The following is an 18,020-nucleotide window of genomic DNA, read 5'->3' as shown; positions in this document are numbered from 1 at the left end:
GCTCCTGCGGTCAGGTGTGCGCGGGGCGTCCCGCGCTCCCCGCTCCGCGCGGGGGAAGCGGCGCTGGGGCTTGTGCGGGGCCCGAGAGCACCGGAGGTGAAGGAGGGACAGCGAGGCTGGAGGCACGGATGGTGGGCTGGCACAGGCTCGGCAGGACGAGGGACAGGGCACGGCAGGACAGGCTGCAGGAGCCGCTCCTCTTCGGCGGCCCGGATGGGCGGCAGGAGGTTTGGGCAGGTGGGACAAGCCAAGGGGGAGCCCCCTGTGAGCCACGTGGAGCAGCGGGCTGGGGGCTGCTCCATCCTCACCCTCCCAGCCCATCCTCATCCTCCACTCCCAAGGGCCGGTTGTCTCAGACCACCTCGGCTCTGAAAAGAGTTCTCACACTTCCTTCAGTCGCTTTAAAGAGAAACTCTTCTCTGCGTGGGGAAACTTTGGTGTTTAGGTACTTCTCGTTAATTGGTGTCTTTGCTGGAGATATTTGAGGTCCAGAACCGCTGGGTTTGGGACAGGGGTTCCTGCGAAGCCTCCTCAGTGGGAGGGTTGGGGTTTGGACAGAGCGAGCCAGTTCCGACTGACACAGAGCTGGAATTGGGTCTTGCTTTGCGCGCAGCTTGGAAAGAGCTGCAAACAGGAAGGGCAAACCGTGAAAACTCTGGGTTTTTTCCTTTCAGTAGCTTGACAGGGAAGATAATATTTCTTAAAATAGTTGTTTGACTTGAAAACCCCTGTCTGCCTTTGGAGCATTGTATCGGCACTCTGTAATTTCTGTTGCTGCTGTAATTCTCTCTGAGTAGTTGTGTTGCTCCCCGCAAAGAGACACCAGATTATTTGAAGAGTTGAGGAAAGCGTCTGTTCAGCTGACAGTGCCTGTCTGCTGTGAAATGTTTCACTGTTGTGATTTGTGTCATTGCTTTTTTCATGCTGAAATGGTGTGCCAGTAATTCTCCCTGGTGTAGCGGATCCTCGGGTTTTGATGCGGGAATTTGTGACTTTCAGGAAGTAGTGGATGAGGCTTGGAGAAACAGAACATGGTGCTTTAGCAAAGCTCTGTGCCTTTAATGAGAAGTTATCCAAAACCAGGCAAGTTAAAGGGAAGTTCCAGATGGAGCACTCTTGCTCTTGTGGTCTCTGCAACTTTCTGAATTCACAGAAGCCATGTATTTCACAAGTATGAAATGCTGATTATTCTGACATCATTATCACGTTGCTATAGTGACTTCATTGCGCCCGGAATGCCATGTTCACATCCGGTTGCTATGGAAAAAATCAGTGTCATAAATAAAAACATTTAATGTTCTGTTCATCCCCGTGGCAGGAAAAAAGGCATCGATTTATTGATGTGAGCGAAGACTGGCAACATATTCCAACAGAAGTTCTTAGTGCCAAGTTACAGACTGGGAAATTGTCACTTGCCGCTCTCGGCAGATTGTCCCTTGCCTCCGTGTGTTGTGGCAGGTAGCAGAAGTTGTGAAATGCTGCTTTTGGAATGGAGGGTGGCAGAGCGTCTGTCGTTCTTCAAGGTGGAGCCGGCAGGAAGTGCTGTGCTCGCACCGCTTCTAAAAATAAAAATCTGTTTTCATGTGCAGTGCTGGCACTGCCTGCTCCTGGGGGGAGCAGAGTCACCCCTCCAGAGCAGCTCCAGAGCAGCTCCTGCTCAGGGCAGCCTGTACTGGGGGTGCCCAGCTCCTGCTCAGGGCAGCCTGTGCTGGGGGTGCCCAGCTCCTGCTCCCAGCCTGTGCCTGGGGGTGCCCAGCTCCTGCTCCCAGCCTGTGCTGGGGGTGCCCAGCTCCTGCTCCCAGCCTGTGCTAGGGGTGCCCAGCTCCTGCTGCCAGCCTGTGCTGGGGGTGCCCAGCTCCTGCTCCCAGCCTGTGCCTGGGGGTGCCCAGCTCCTGCTCCCAGCCTGTGCTGGGGGTGCCCAGCTCCTGCTCCCAGCCTGTGCCTGGGGGTGCCCAGCTCCTGCTGCCAGCCTGTGCTGGGGGTGCCCAGCTCCTGCTCCCAGTGTGTGCTGGGGGTGCCCAGCTCCTGCTGCCAGCCTGTGCTGGGGGTGCCCAGCTCCTGCTGCCAGCCTGTGCTGGGGGTGCCCAGCTCCTGCTGCCAGCCTGTGCTGGGGGTGCCCAGCTCCTGCTGCCAGCCTGTGCTGGGGGTGCCCAGCACTGCAGGGCTGGGGGACCCTCGGTGCCAGCCCAGGCCCAGCACTGTCCCAGCCAGGCTGGCACCCAGGGCTCCCGGGATCCTGCCATCACGTGTCCTGGCCCTGGCGTGGCTGTTTTCAGGGTAAGGAGCTTTGCTGGAGGTTTGAGAGGATCTCCTGCCAAACGGGCTGAATTACTCGCACAGCATAAGTCCAGTGACAGGTTAATGCTTTTGTTTGGAGGCTCGTGTTTACACAGAGAATTGGAGCAGTTTATATTTGAAGCCATAAGTTGCAAATATACAGACATGGGTTGTTAGTGATACATTTCGTGGCTGCTCAGCCAGTCTGAGGACTCTTCTTAAAAAAACTGAAAAGTAATTAAATGGCAGGAGGGTAACATGTGGATGTACTTGAACATTAAAGTTTTAATTGTATATTGAATCATCGTCCTGGGCATAAACAACTCCAAGCATTTGTTTGTACTTTATATTGCAGTGCTTTTTCTTGTGCCCTGCACGTGCACAGCTCACTCAGTGGCACTTTGAACTCGTGCTCAGTGTTTAGAGAGCAGATTGCTTCTGTGCAGCTCTGCAGACTTAAAAAATCATCTTCAAGAGGAATCCTGATGCTCTGACAACAGGAACCTGTTATCTGTTTTCCTAGAGAAAACAAAGTGTATCTTTTGAACATACATAAGTTCAAACCTTTAGGCTTTATATTTGAAGTGTTTTTTATGTGTAGCTGTTTGAAGTTCAGAATTATCCTGGATCCAGTGTTACTTTCAACCTTGCCAAAATCAGCTTAGCTGGCTCTGGCTGTGGATCCTGATCAGAACTTTGGGTTTTAGGGTAATAGGGGAGACTTACTATTTTATCACTTTCTTTTAATTTCTGATGAGCCACATTAATGTTGAACATCAGTCACTTCTTATAACTTTGTGTATTTAATTCTGCAGAAGCAGATTCAAGACTTTTAAAACTTGGTCAAGTCTGAGGGTGCTGTTTGGATTTTTTTGACCTTGATTTTGGGGGTTGTTGGGTTATTTTTTGAAAGTAGTGAGGATGGTGGTTAAAGTATAGCCTCAGTTCATTGTGTGTTGAATGCTGAAGTAGTTACTTATTTTCTTTTTTATTTAATAGTTAATTGGAAATTAAACAGAATTTTAATGAAAGCGTGTTCTTAAAAGGGTGCTTCTAAATCCCAGGATGAAATTTTCCTGTAGGCATTTGTGTTTGCTCTTTAGGAAAGTTGCTGCTGCTGGAAACATGACACCTAATGGCAGAGAGAAGTAAGGATGTCCCAAAGGCTTCTGAAGGAGCTGTTCATCCTCCTGAGCTCTCTTACTTGGTCCAGCCTGTCTTGCTCAGATGTTAGAACTTGTGTGGGATGTGAGCAGTCCCTCTGCATCCTTCCTGTGGGCTCCCTGCAGGTGCTGGAAGGTAGGATCAGGCTCAGGAGGTTCCAGTGGAAGTGGTGGGATGGAGCTGTAGTGGGTTACTCACCCCTGGGAGGTGAGGAAGGCAAGGCAGAGACTGAATCCTGTGCTTTCCCATTGTGGAACCTTTATTGTGGAGCCCTCAGAAACTCTTGGAAGCAAGAGCCCAGTGGGAATCCAGCTGATGCAGTTCAGAGTCTCCAGCACCAGCACTGGAGTGAAAACCCTCTGTGCTGGATGAGTGTCACCTGTTGGACTGTGACACCAGAGGAGGAAGGATGAAGGAGGTGTGGAGCAGGTCCAAGGTAAGGGTGAAGGAGGTGTGGAGCAGGTCCAAGGTAAGGATGAAGGAGGTGTGGAGCAGGTCCACGTTAAGGATGAAGGAGATGTGAAGAAGATCCACGTTAAGGATGAAGGAGGTGTGGAGCAGACCCATGTTAAGGATGAAGGAGGTGTGGGGCAGGTCCAAGGTAAGGGTGAAGGAGGTGTGGAGCAGGTCCAAGGTAAGGGTGAAGGAGGTGTGGAGCAGGTCCACGTTAAGGATGAAGGAGATGTGAAGAAGATCCACGTTAAGGATGAAGGAGGTGTGGAGCAGGTCCACGTTAAGGATGAAGGAGGTGTGGAGCAGATCCATGTTAAGGATGAAGGAGGTGTGGAGCAGGTCCAAGGTAAGGATGAAGGAGGTGTGGAGCAGATCCATGTTAAGGGTGAAGGAGGTGTGGGGCAGGTCCATGTTAAGGGTGAAGGAGGTGTGGGGCAGGTCCAAGGTAAGGATGAAGGAGGTGTGGAGCAGGTCCAAGGTAAGGGTGAAGGAGGTGTGGAGCAGGTCCACGTTAAGGATGAAGGAGGTGTGGAGCAGGTCCAAGGTAAGGGTGAAGGAGGTGTGGAGCAGATCCATGTTAAGGGTGAAGGAGGTGTGGGGCAGGTCCACGTTAAGGATGAAGGAGATGTGAAGAAGATCCACGTTAAGGATGAAGGAGGTGTGGAGCAGACCCATGTTAAGGATGAAGGAGGTGTGGAGCAGGTCCAAGGTAAGGATGAAGGAGGTGTGGAGCAGATCCATGTTAAGGGTGAAGGAGGTGTGGGGCAGGTCCATGTTAAGGATGAAGGAGGTGTGGAGCAGGTCCAAGGTAAGGGTGAAGGAGGTGTGGAGCAGATCCATGTTAAGGGTGAAGGAGGTGTGGGGCAGGTCCACGTTAAGGATGAAGGAGATGTGAAGAAGATCCACGTTAAGGATGAAGGAGGTGTGGAGCAGACCCATGTTAAGGATGAAGGAGGTGTGGGGCAGGTCCAAGGTAAGGATGAAGGAGGTGTGGAGCAGGTCCAAGGTAAGGATGAAGGAGGTGTGGAGCAGGTCCAAGGTAAGGATGAAGGAGGTGTGGGGCAGGTCCAAGGTAAGGATGAAGGAGGTGTGGAGCAGGTCCACGTTAAGGATGAAGGAGGTGTGGAGCAGATCCAGTTAGCTGTGCCAGTAGCACTGCTGATGGAGGGGAGAGCAAGCACCTGCAGTTCCTGCCAGGTCTGACCAGGGCAGTGTCCTTCAGCCAGGTGCTGTGGTGACTCTGCTGGCAGGAACGTGACCTGTGCCTCATTCTGGCTGCCACAATGGTACCAGATAGGGGACATTTGGTCTCAGAGGTACCAGCTTGGTGTTTGCAGGGTTCATGAGCGTTACCTGGAGCTGCCTCTCTTGCAGCAGGTTGAGGGTCTCTGCTGGTTGTTTTTCAGCTGGCTGTGTGCTGGTGCCTGTTGACATCCTCTGTGGGCTGGTTTGACATGTCTGACTGAAACCCTTCAGAGATAAATGGCTCATTATGAGAAGCTTCCTGTTATTTCCTGTGATAGCATAATTTTGTTAATTAATGCCTGTTTTCTGAGCTCCCCTCTGAAGAAAAGGGGACCCAGTGACAGCAGAGCATCAGTCAGGGCACACCTGGGCCTGCTCAGCTCTTGGCACCAGGTTTTTACACTGAAGCACTTGTGCTGCACCTCTGAGGCCATTTCACTCCCAGGTCTGCTGTGAAGCAGTTTTGATCTGCAGAGGGCCAGGAGCTGGTTACTGAGAGATCCCTTCTTCCCTTGCAAGTACTGCAGTAATGAGGTTGTGCAGAGAAAGCCATTTAACAATATTAAAATGAGCAGGCTGTGGGAAGAAGGGTGGTGCTCGAGGAGGAGGCACTGAGCGTCACATTCCTGATCAGAAATGCTGTGCTTAAACTCAACTTGCATTCATGTGCTGTGGGAAGATCCTTAGGGGTGTGTGTGGGGGAAAATGGGACACCAGAACCCATCCCTCCCTGGATCTCCAGTCATCTGGGGTCTGCAGCTTCTGTACTGCAGGCTGTGCCCAAAGCCTTGTGCAGGCAGCAGCCCTGGGTGAAGGTGAGCTCAGAGCTGCTGGTTCTGTTTCTCCTGTGGCAGCAGGGCCCAGGGCAGGGCTGGGGCTCTTTCTCAGGTGTCAGCTGCTGGAGCAGGTCGGGTGGCCACATAAAGACTGTGTTTTGATGTTTTGATGTGTGCTCTGCTCCCTGCTGCGAGTGCTCGGGCCGGTATTGGGAGTTGGGAAATACCTGCTATACCTGAACAGGCACTTCCTCACTGCAGCTGCCCTGGCTTCACCTGAACCCAGGGAAAGGCACCCCTTGCATCCTTTTTGCTTGAGAAGTCCAGATGCTGACAAAAGCAGGCTTGGTATGCTTTGGAAACTGCTGGTTGCTTTCTTTTGGTGAACAGAATCATCAGCCTGAGGGGGACTCTGACCCTGCCCTGGGCTTTCCTGCCAGGGAAGGAACAGGTGACAGGACAGAGAGCCAAAAAGGGATCTCCAGGGCTGCTCACAGCCGTGGCTGCAGGTGCTGACTTGGCCCTTTCACCTCTTTAAGTTAAAATGTGGGGAGCCAGGCAGTGGCAGCCCTGTTGAGCAGGTGGCCCGAGGCTTTGTGGTTTGTTATTTATTGTGAATATTGATAAGTTGGAAAATACTTAAATCCACCTGGGGCACTGAAGCAAGAGGTCTGGATGTGCCCACAGCAGTGGCTGTGTTGGGGCTGGAACAAATCTTTGTTCATTGCTCCAGTGAGGCAAAATGCACTCAGCAATGTGCTCAGTGTAACAGGCAGGGTGGGCATTTCTGTCAGAGGTGGCTGTTGCTTTGTCAGATCCCTGCTTTTTGGGAATGCTCTGCACCTGGGAGCCTGTTTGTCAGTGGGCTGTGTTGCATAACTGCTGCTTGCTGGAGCATTGCAGGGAGACAGACACTTGCATTTCCCTTGTCAGTGACTGCACATTCAAGGCTGGCTGGAATGTTTTGGGGTTTTTTTAGTGGAAATATTTGCTGGATTCAATGATGTTGTGTTCTGCAGTGTTCTAATACTGCAAAAATGTGAACTTGTCATGTTTGAGTGGGGGTATTGCGTGTGAGCTGAGGGCAGTGCAGTCTGCTCCTGGTGCCTGCAGCTGGGGCTGCTCTGCCCTGCCCAGCTCTGTGTCCAAGGCAGGAATCTCTGTGCCATCAGGCATTTCCCACATTTCTGGCTGGAAATAGACCCTTCATCTGGAAAGCCACGAGGACGTGGGAGGAGCGCTTCAGCTGGGTGTATTGGATTTAGTGCCTTTTATGTTGCATTTTTATGCAATATTCTTTTCTCTCATGCAAATAAACCTAAAGTTGTAGGGAGGGGCAGCTGAGAAGAGGAAAACTTTCATTACAGACAGCTGACATGCAGAATAATATCTTTTTATATGCCAGTCACCACGTGATAGTTAAAAGTAACTCACAGTTCACTGGGTAAGGCTATTTCTGGTGCAATTCTCCTTTTTTTGTGTAGCAGTCTCATTCCAGCACATCTTGCTTTACCCTGAGATTTGATGTTTTTGTCAGTCCTGTGCTGAGTAACAGTTACTGGGTATCAGGCCTGAAGAACAGAAAACTTGCTGGATTTATGAAGTAAATATGGGTGAAGATAAATTTAGCCAATTGTTGCTTCCTGCTTTAGATTATAACACTAATTGTAGCTGAAAATAACGTTAAGATTAAAGATACAGACTGAAGTGGTTCCAGACAGCCTTTCTCATGAAATATTTATGCATTTAGGGCTTTTAACTCATCAGATCACTTATGAAGTTGTGGAGGTTACAGTACTATTATGGCTTGGCCTGTTTTGTGAATACCCTGCATAGGTGTATTGATGACTAGAATGCAGTCAGAGCTTTTTCAGGAATCCCATTTGAAATTATCAAACAGATGTTGTAATGCTCCAGGGCACTTTCCTGGTGGTGTGATTCTGAGAAAGTGGGGCTTGTCCTTTTTTCTGTCATTTCAGTACTTTGCAGCCTCTGTTACAGGAGCTCTTGGCCCAAGCCCCTGTCACAAACACAACGTCGAGTCCAAATCCTTTTAGCAGCACAGCAGACTTGAGCTGGGTGGTTGGCAGGTGTCAGGAGGATGCAGCTGGGTGCTGTAACTGCCCTTGCCAGCTTCACATCCCCTGCAGCTCCCTGGGCAGAAGTTGAAATAGATTTGGGAACTTTTAAAGCCATGGTGCTGAGGGCATGGCTTGGGCAATGCTCTGTCTGCAGATTTACTCCTGGAAACAGATGAGTGCAAGTTCTAACTCTGGTGGGAGGTGTGCTCAGCACAGACCTTGTGGGATGGCAGTTTACACTCAGCTGGAGTGATGGAGCTGTGTTCCCAGCTCCTGCAGAGTGCAGAGCCTGTCCCCAGGCCGTGTGTCTGACAAATCCACGTACTCGTGTGGGAGAGAGGATTTTTTCCCTTTTGCCCTATCATTTCAAAGACACATCCTAAAAATCCTAAAAAGAAGCCTCTTCTGGTTGCTGTGTGAGTGGTGTTGCTGAGGTGGAGGGGAGGAGTGGCTGCTGCCAGTGCTGCTCAGGGTGGGCTGTGTCCTCCCTTCCCTGTGAGTCACAGCCAGCCCCTGTGCTGCCAGCAGGACTCAGCTGCCCCCAGCCCTGGCCTTGCTGCTGCTTAAAGGCAGCTCTAGAATTGTCTGTTTTGGTTGTAATCAAGCATGACCTGTAAGTACTGAAATGGCTTATATAAAACTGATTAAACTATCAGAGCTGTTTCCTTTAATGTCACCTTTTATTCACCAAAAAGGAAATTCCAGGATGAATTGTCAAAGGAGTTTTGCCCTTTTAAGCAGGTTCAGGAGGATTAAAAAACTTCAGAGAAGCCCTGGTGCAGAGGCCAGGTCTGGCAGTGGTTTGGTTAAAACCCCTCTGGCCTCAAAGCTCTTGCTCTGGCACTGAAGTGTTAATAACTGTTTGAATATTCCTTCAGTTAAAACCTTCACACAGAAGAAAGTTTCATTTTCGCTGTAGAAGAAATTTCAGTTTCCACCCCCACTCTGGCCCAAGGTTCCAGGAAGCAGCATTAAGGGGCTGAGCTAAATACTGGAGGATTAAGCACCACATTAAATAACTTAATTTATTTACGAGACGTAATGAAACTGTTGCTTTCCCCTGTATTGAAGTTAATTCTGTGCACTCACTGCTATTCAGGTTCCTATCAAGCCTTGAAATCTGCCCTGAAAAGCATTCAGGAGGTGCAGTCCCACTTGGCAGTGCCAGCACATCCCTTGTGAGCTGTGTTTAAGTCCTCATTACACGGGTACTCATTGCTGTAGGGGGTTTATTTAAACTGATAAACAAATGTGGTATTAATAAGTGGCCATATGGTCAGTGGGGCTTTTCATTCTGGAAATTGTTGTTAAAAGAGGCATTTAATGAGCCACAGTTGTGTGGGAATGGGGGGGGCTGGTTGCTCGTGGCAAGTGCAAATCTCTGGGCTGCACATGCAGAGCTGACCTTTAGAACAGTCAGCACGGTCACATCCAGTGTACAAACACAGATTATTGCAGCTGTGCCAGGGAGATTTGGAGAATCTCAATATTTTCTGGGATTTGTGAGTTAGCCCGGTCTCCTTTAGAGCTGGGATGTGCCCCCTGTTTAGGGGCTTGGTGTTAGTCTTGGGGTTTATCACTGGTGGGTGTAAGGCATAGAATCATGGAATGGTTTGGGCTGGAAGGACCTTAAAGCCCATCCAGTGCCGTGGGCAGGGACACCTGCCCCTGTCCCAGTGTCCAGCCTGGCCTTGGGCACTGCCAGGGGTCCCGGGGCAGCCACAGCTTCTCCATGCCAGGGCCTCCCTGCCCTTTAGTAAAGACTTTCTTCCCAATACCTAATCTTAACCTACCCAATGTCAGCTGGAAATAGATGGCAGGAGCAGTTTGAACCTCTCCAACCTCACTGAGAGGTTTCAAAGAGCCCTTAGTGGCCTGGAAGCTTCATCTCTCCATGATGTTTTCTATGCTGGAGACCAAGAAAGCTCAAACTGGGCTTTGTGGCCAGTGTCTCATCACTACTGCTGCAGAAGTGAAATAATTAAAGTGCAAGCTGAACTTTCAGTGGCAATCTGTCTACCTCATGTCACTTATTTACTCTTAATTATATAAACCAGGAAGAATAGTGGCGAATGTTGCCAAGCTACTATCAGCACAACAAATTATTCCTTCCAAGCAGAATGGAGTTGGTCTTCTGCTACGATTGAGCCTCCTCAGGTCTGTCTGGAATTTAATCTGTTTTATAAAAGGTCAGGATATTTTTTCCACTAAAGGAAATGGAGAGGAATGAAAAACTTTATAGGGCTTAAAATTCAGTGGCAGGTTGTGGATGTGATAGGCAGCAAATGGAGGAAGTGCCCTGAGCGGCTGCTGTGTCTAATGGCAGATTTGCCCTTTAATGTTTACGTCTCTGGCTGATGAGGAAGGGGGAAAGGAAGTGGGTTTTTCGTTTTTTCTTCCAGAAGAAGCTGTGGAGAACTCCTCTGAGTGCTGTGAACTGAACAGCCCCAGCGGGGCTGGGTGGAAAAGGAGAAATGGCAAATGTGGCCGTGGTGCTGCTTGGGGGGAGCTGTGCCCTCCCAGCCCTGCTCTCAAACTGTTGCAGATACTGGTGACTGAGCAGGGTGTGTTTGCCTCGGTGTGCTCTGTGAGGTGGCTGTGTCCTGCCTGCAGCTCTCTTGGCATTAATTTGCAGAGTGCTGCAGTCTGGCTGGAGGGGAGCTGCCAGCTCCAGCCCCTGACGTAGAGCTTTGTTCTAATTTGGGGATGCAGTGTGTGTTGGTCTCTGAGTTGTGCTGCTGGCTTCCTTTCCCCTGCCTTTGTCTGGCTGGCACATGGCCCTAGCAACTTTCTGCAAGTGCAGAGCAATAGGACAAAAAATAAATGAGCCATTTCAGCATGGCAGGCTTTAGCTGCCCGGAGCCCTTGCTCCTCGCCTGCAGAGCTTCATAGCAAAGCAATTCCCAGGGAAAAACTCACAGCCACTTCCACAGAAGTTAACATTCTGTTATTTGAAATTGCAGGTTCAGCGTGAAGCTGATTGCACAAAAGGTTACAGGCTGAGCAGGATCAGTCCCAGAGTATGCCCAAAATGACATTTCCAGTGACAGAATCATTGCTGTTTTCCAGGGAGTTTGTCTCTCTGCCGTGGCTGTGTGGGCTGCAGTTAATTTGCTGGAAGCTGCAGCTCAGCACAGCACAGGACTCTTGCTAGAGGACTTTACTCTTCACCCAGGCCTTTATGGCCCTGGCTCGGGAGCCTCCCAGGCTCCAGGAGGATGTGAAGTGATGCAGAAAGTGGTGCTTGGGATGTGGCTCTGAGCTGCACACACCTGGCCTGGGAGGTTTTGGGAACTGATGTGAGATCTGAAGGCTGCTCTCTTGCCTTTTCTGATGGAGCTCTTCAGGGAACACCTCTGGCCAGTGTTGCTCTCCTGTGTTCTCACGTGCCTGTTTGATTATTTAGCTTGTCACCAGCTTTATTTTCTGTGTGTGCTCCTTGCTGGGTCTTTTGGGGTTATTTGTTACCTGAAAAACGAAAGGAAGATACATTGACACGTGGATTACTGATGATTTGGACAAGGGACAGCCTGAAGGGTCCAGCATCAGGATGCACCTCGCTGGGGTCATGACTCATCCTACAGCAGCCTTGTGCACAGCTAATTACACTTTTGTTGCCTTGATTGGTATTTGATTTGATGCTGAAAGCAGTCAGTGGAAGTGATAAAGATTTTGGTGTTAAAATTACAAAACTGAGGCTGAGATTCCTGGCATAAATTATAAAACATTACCTCTTATGTAATGTTAATATACCTAAAACACACTTACTTTGGTGTCAGAGACCACAGTGATAATGAGCAAGAAAATAAATGCAGTCTGTGAGTGGAAGTTTGTCACACTGTGCTTTTGAAGTCACACTGAAATCCTGCTTTCTGCTTAGTCTGGTCTTTTAGTCTTTTGTTTTTCTCTTCCCTCTCATTTTTCTGCTGTTGGCGGCCTCAGGAAAGGTGGAGGAGGTTTTCCCTGTGCCCTGAAGCCAGGGACTGGGACTGCCTTGGAGAAGGGGCTCCTTCTGTGAGCAGGTGAGTCCATGGCAGGGATTTTTGTTAATTAAACAGCCTCCTTGCTAATAGCAGGGTCATCTCTGGCACTGTTTGCCTTGCTGCTGTCCAGGGGTGCTATCTGCTAACGGGTGTGGGGTCTCCACCAAGCCCCCTTTCCTTTGGGGTGTTACACATCCCTGTTCCCAAGCTGTGGGGTCTCCACCAAGCCCCCTTTCCTTTGGGGTGTTACACATCCCTGTTCCCAAGCTGTGGGGTCTCCACCAAGCCCCCTTTCCTTTGGGGTGTTACACATCCCTGTTCCCAGGCTGTGGGGTCTCCACCAAGCCCCCTTTCCTTTGGGGTGTTACACATCCCTGTTCCCAAGCTGTGGGGTCTCCAGCCCACCCCCCTTTGGGGTGTTACACATCCCTGTTCCCAGGCTGTGGGGTCTCCACCAAGCCCCCTTTCCTTTGGGGTGTTACACATCCCTGTTCCCAGGCTGTGGGGTCTCCACCAAGCCCCCTTTCCTTTGGGGTGTTACACATCCCTGTTCCCAAGCTGTGGGGTCTCCAGCCCACCCCCCTTTCCTTTGGGGTGCACATCCCTGTTCCCTGCATGGCTCTGGAGCCATTGTGTAATTGGTGACAGCTCTGGTGAGCATTGGGGAAGTGTTTCATGTGCTTTAGACTTCACTGAGCAGTTGAACACCTCTGAACACGGTGTAGGACAAAGGAGGGAGCAGGTGCTGAGTGGAGCTGTCCTTGGGCAGAGCTGGGCTGCTTCAAGGGGACATCCTTGGCCTGGTGTTTCCAGCCCTGCTGCTGCATCATTCTCTGTTTGTTTGGACTCTTTTTTTCACTCTGGAGGGAATCTGTCAGTCTGAGTGTGGTTTTGATCACTGTAAATCTTCCCCTTGCAGAAGTGCTGGGTTTGGGTTTGTTTTGCCAACATGGCTCTGAGTGATGGAGGGGTTTTGGTAGAGTGTTGAGCAATGTTTAGTTGACACTTTTAAAAAAAGAAAATCCAGCCCTTTCCATGGCCTAGTTTATAGTAACTGAAAAAACTGGCACGGAGAACATTTCCAAGTTGAAAATGAAACAGGTTTGTTTATAGTAGCCACGAGTGAGTATTGAAGTGCCAGGATAAAAACAGCCAGGACTCGTGGCTGCAGCAGCCCAGGAATGTGCCCCTCATCAGGAGGGGGGAAGGGCACGGCCCCAGGGGTGGCACAGCCAGCCTTGGGTGGAGGTGCTGCACTTCAGACACATCTGTGCTTCTCTCCCAAATGGGCACAGAGCTGATGCCACTTTTCCCTGGGAAACATTCAATATTCTGCTTTCCTGGTGACAGTCACAGAAAGGGAGGTGTGAGTGATGAGCAAGCAAGGAGTTACTCCTTTTTTCTTCCTTAAAGCCAGGTGAGTGGCCCTTGCTGCCTGCCTGTCTCTCAGCCAGGGACATTTTCCTCTGTCCCAGTGCATCTTCCTGGGGATGAGCTGAGAGCAGAGCCCTCAGTGCTGGGGGTGTAGGAGCTGCACCTCCAGATGCCATCTCACACTGTCTCTAGGAACTGCTGCTGTGGTTTCTGTGCTGCTCCTTTCTGTGCCTCACTTCTTTCTGTTCCTTTTCTCTCACCCTCATTTAAACTCAGGCTGTGCTTTTTGGGTGCAGGGGCAGCTGAGCCATCGTCTGTGCAGTGCTGGAGCTGGCACTGGCAGCACTTCACAGAAAATCCAGAATGGTTGGGGGTGGAAGGCACCTCAGAGCCCCCCCAGTGCCCCCCTGCCATGGCAGGGACACTTCCACTGTCCCCAGGCTGCTCCTGGCCTTGGGCACTGCAGGGACCCAGGGGCAGCCCCAGCTGCTCTGCCCACCCCGTGCCAGGGCCTGCCACCCTCCAGGGAACAATTCCTCATTCCCAATATCCCATCCAGCCCTGCCCTCTAGACTCACCTTCTCTTCTACTTGGAAAAATGTTTGACAAGGATTATGAGAGCTTCTCTTATCTGTTTCGAGACAGTTTTGATTCCTGTGACTCCCAGGTGACTCCAGAGCTGCTAAAAAGGAATATTCTCAGAAAACCAGTGTACTAGGTTTTCATTAAACTTCCTGTGGTTCCAGAGGAACAACTGATTCTGGTTTTTGATCCCTCTGAAAGAAAGGCTGAAGTGCTGAAGCTCTGAAAGGCAGGGCTCTCCCTGTCAGAGCAGCAGGGTGTAGCCAGCCTGTGATCCCTCAATATCAGCCCTGCTGCTGCTCAGTGCTGCTGAACAAAGGATGGGGGGCTGCAAATGCTGGAGCTTCTCAAACTCTTGGACAAGGAGCCAGCAGGTTCCTGGGGCAGGGGATGGTGCTGCTGGAGTCCAGGACTGCCCCAGAATCCCAGAATGGTTTGGGTTGGAAGGGACCTTAAAGCTCATCTCGTTCCAGCCCTGCCACAAACCTGCTGGATTCCCTAAAATAATTGCACTTTGTAGGTGTTGCAGAACTTGATGCAACCTCAAACATGGTTGGTTTGAGTTTGTCTTTTGCAAGTGAAGTCTTCCTTGGAGTGTTCTAGGGAGGAGAAGTCCACAGGACCAGGGTGGTTTGGCTTAAGCACTGCAGAGATGCTTCACAAATGCTGACACTTGAAAAACTATTAACTCCTTTTTTAATTCTTCTTTTTTTCAGTTCCTTGTGGGGAGCCTGCAAGAACCTTCAGTAGAGCTGCTAACACTGATGAGAGATCTTTTATGCCAAGGTAAGAGATTTTTAGTGTTCCCATCATATTTTAAATGGAATTTCTGTCAACTTTGTTGGGGTGGGTCATTGATAAGCGAAGTTCCTGCACTCGCTCTTTCAGTGCTGTGTTTGCTCTTTTTGGTTCACACTTCTCTCTCCCCACTGCCCAAATGATAAACTTCTTGATGAGCTGCTGAAACTCTAGAAACAGAAGCAGCTCCCTCTTGCATCAGGTTTCTGTCCTGAGGGGCCTCAGCCCTTGTCCCCACGGGCTCCCCCAGCTCTGCTCCTCCCGTGCTTGGGAAATACCCTCGGAGTTGGCTCCTTCTGCCCGGTGCAGCCCTGGCTGCAGGAGGGGGAGGATGACTGCTGCAGCTTGGAGAGGGCACGAGGGCCTGGCTGAGCTGGTGGCAGCAGCCACACTTCAGGCTGGAGCTTCAGCTGTGTTTGCCTCCACCCGTGCTCCTTCTCAGGGTGCTCTGCCTGCACTGCCTCTGGGTACTGGCACCAAATCCTGCAGCTTTTCCACCTCTCTGTCTGCTCCCAGGGCAGAGCCCTTCCCTTTTCTGTTAGCACTGGGGCTGCTGCTGTGAGAGGGGGGATGTCCATCTCTGTCTCCTCCTGGGCACTGTTGCTGACAGCAGCAGAGAAGCTCCTGCTAAGGATTGCAGAGCACAGGTGGGTTCTGGTGGGTCAGGTGTCTGAAGCAGAGGTTTTTGGTGATTGTAGATGCAGAACCCCCTGATTTGTTGCCCTGCAGGTGATGCAGGTTTGGAGAGGGATGGAATGGCAGAGGGGGCTGCAGCCCAGGGCAGTGCTGGTGCTCTGTGCCCCTGCTTGTCCTGCTGGAGCTCAGGGGCTGTGCCTGGCCAAAGGGAGCCAGGAGACACACTCAGCTTTGGCTTTATTCTTGCACTATGGCATTCTGAACTAATGAGACCAGTTTCACAACATTTACTGGTAATTTTTTCTGCACTCTTTAGTGATCATGCTCTTCTCCTGGCTCTAAAGGAACACTTAACAGCCTTAGTTCAATTCCATTTGGAAATGGAGCTGTTGCTTCACAGCGTGTGACTGCTACAGAGGGCTCTGGATGGAGATGAATGCTGCTGTGTCTGACTGTATTTAGGTGGGCTTCAACAGTTGCCAAATGAAAAGTTGGCTGGGATGCAGCATAGTAATTTCTTGAGCACTCTATTCATGTTGTATAAACAGATAACATTAACATACTTGTGAAAGAGCTACAAGATAATTAAGGCATGTGGGGTTTACAGTAATAAGGCTCGTGCCTTTCAGGATCTTGGTTTCCTGTTGCACCTGAAAAAAAAAATCAGCAAATACTGTAGAGAAGAAATGAGAAGTTAGTCTTGTACTGCTCCCAGCTTAAACTTTCCCACAAGTATTTTCTACTATAAATAAGAAGTGAAATAGTCACAGCTAAATTTAACCCTTAGCCTGATTGCTTTCTGGGTCTTCTTTAGTGGAACTGACTGTGGGACTGTAGGGAAATGAAGACAAACTGGATCAATAAGTTGCATTTATGCTTTATAAACAATGCATCAGCTTTTACTTTCTAGGGATTATCAAGGGGAAAAGAATTGTTAATTGGAATTCCCCTCTCCTTCCCGTTCAAGATCATGATTTTAGAAAGAAAGGAAGTGAATGTCACTTCTCAGGGAAATGGGCAAGCAGAAGAGCTCACAGTTCCCAGAATTCAGCCAGAACTGTTGTCAATGTCCTGGAGGGCACAGCCATGCCTGCTCTGCCTTTAGGCAGTGTCTGGAAAACCCCTTTCAGTTTGACTCGATTTCACAATTTGCAGTTGGGCAACTGCAGCTCTCATGGGCTTCAAGAGCTGGAGAGAAAGCTCCTCCAGGTGCTTAAAGCGAGGGGCTGCACTGGCTGCCTGAGCCTTGCTCCCTGTGCCAGGCTTGCAGGAGGGAAGGGCAGCTGGGCTGTGTGCCTGCAGAGCCTCAGCACAGGCAAGTCCTTTATTTCTGTTGTTCTGCCTTAGAATGAGTTGAAAGTTGTGCTAAACTGATCACAGAAATCTGTGTCTCTCTCCAGCTGCCCATGGGATCTTTGAGTTTTTGTTAAGCCCATACCTGGGTGGCATTCAGCCCATGGGATGGGCTGGGGCTGAGGGGGGATGTTTGGGGGGGTCCCCAGCTCCCTGTTGGTCCCAGTTCAGCTCAGACTGGTGGTGGGTGAGCAGCAGCACATGGGGCTCCTCTGGACACTGTTTTACATCTTCCCCTCGGGAGTCCAAGTGACAGAAGAGTCAGTGATTGCATCAACTCCAGACACAGAAAACACAAAATACACCCCCTGTTCTTCGCAGGTACATTTCCCTACCAAACTCCTGGCAGGAGGATTTTCTTTCCCAGGGCTGTATCTGGGAGCCCCCAGACGCTGTGGCAGGGTTGGTTGGAAGTGCCTGAGCCTGGGGGCTGCCCGGGCTCCCAGCCTTACTTGGGAAGGAAGCGCGGCGCTGCGGAAGGGGCTCGCTGCTGAGCTCATTGTTTGCTGCAGGGACAGCCCGGCCTGGCTGCTCTGTAAACACTCTGGCAAGTGTTTATCACTGCCTTTGTCATTTGCCTTATTTGTCAGGGAATCTCGAGGAGCAGGAGAAGTTTGCTGCTGCTGCGTAGTGACTTGAGGGAGTTGCAAGATTTCCATAAAAAGGCAGAGTCTGTGCTGGGCGAGCAGAGAGCTCTGCCTTGGCAGCTGTGTGCTGGGCCTGACCTTTTCCAGAGAGAAAACACTGACCTAAATCCCTCCCTGCTGGGGGTGGAGGGGAGAGGGAAACCTCTGGACTTGCTTCTTTCTGATCTAATTGTCTTGTCCCGTGCTCTGGTTGTGCCGTGAAATGCTGAGGAAGCAGAGGACGGGCAGTGGCAGCTCGAGGTGCCCGGCACAGCCTCTGTGTTTGTCCCCTGGGTGTCCATCCTCTTCCTCTCTGAGCACTGCAGGACCCAGCTGGGGCCATTTCCCCTAACCTGGGGCTGTCAGAGGGGCCTTCTCAACCTGAGTGCTCAGGAGAGCAGAGCCTGGGCTGGCAGTGAAGGTGTTCTCTCTCTCCCTCGGGAGGGCTGGGTGCAGGGTGCTGCTGCTCTCAGCACAGCTCCAGCTCTGACTGCTCCTCCTCTCTGCCTTGCAGGTCGTCGCTCTCTGAACAGCCCACACCATGCGTGAGTACAAGCTGGTGGTCCTTGGTTCAGGAGGTGTGGGCAAGTCTGCTCTGGTGAGTCTGGGGGCAGCCCTGAGCCCCACCCAGCCCTGCAGCTGCCTGGCTCACTGCACGCCAGGGCACTGCTG

At 50.8% G+C, this 18,020-nt stretch overlaps 1 protein-coding gene across 2 annotated transcripts in view; it reads left to right on the top strand.

The window, feature by feature from the left end:
• RAP1A (RAP1A, member of RAS oncogene family) overlaps positions 1–18,020 on the top strand; it is a 31,796-nt gene that overhangs the window by 450 nt on the left and 13,326 nt on the right. For both annotated transcript variants that reach the window (XM_059867444.1, XM_059867443.1), the window contains exons 2-3: positions 14,652–14,721; positions 17,863–17,946. In XM_059867444.1, the coding sequence (XP_059723427.1) occupies positions 17,890–17,946 (57 nt within the window). In that variant the 5' untranslated portion in view covers positions 14,652–14,721; positions 17,863–17,889. The remainder of the gene's footprint in view (positions 1–14,651; positions 14,722–17,862; positions 17,947–18,020) is intronic.

The sequence above is a fragment of the Haemorhous mexicanus genome, chromosome 25 (genome assembly GCF_027477595.1).
Source record: "Haemorhous mexicanus isolate bHaeMex1 chromosome 25, bHaeMex1.pri, whole genome shotgun sequence".
Classification (NCBI taxonomy): Eukaryota; Metazoa; Chordata; class Aves; order Passeriformes; family Fringillidae; genus Haemorhous; species Haemorhous mexicanus.
The sequence above is the reverse complement of the archived record's forward strand: the minus strand, read 5'-3'. Positions and strand labels throughout refer to the sequence as shown.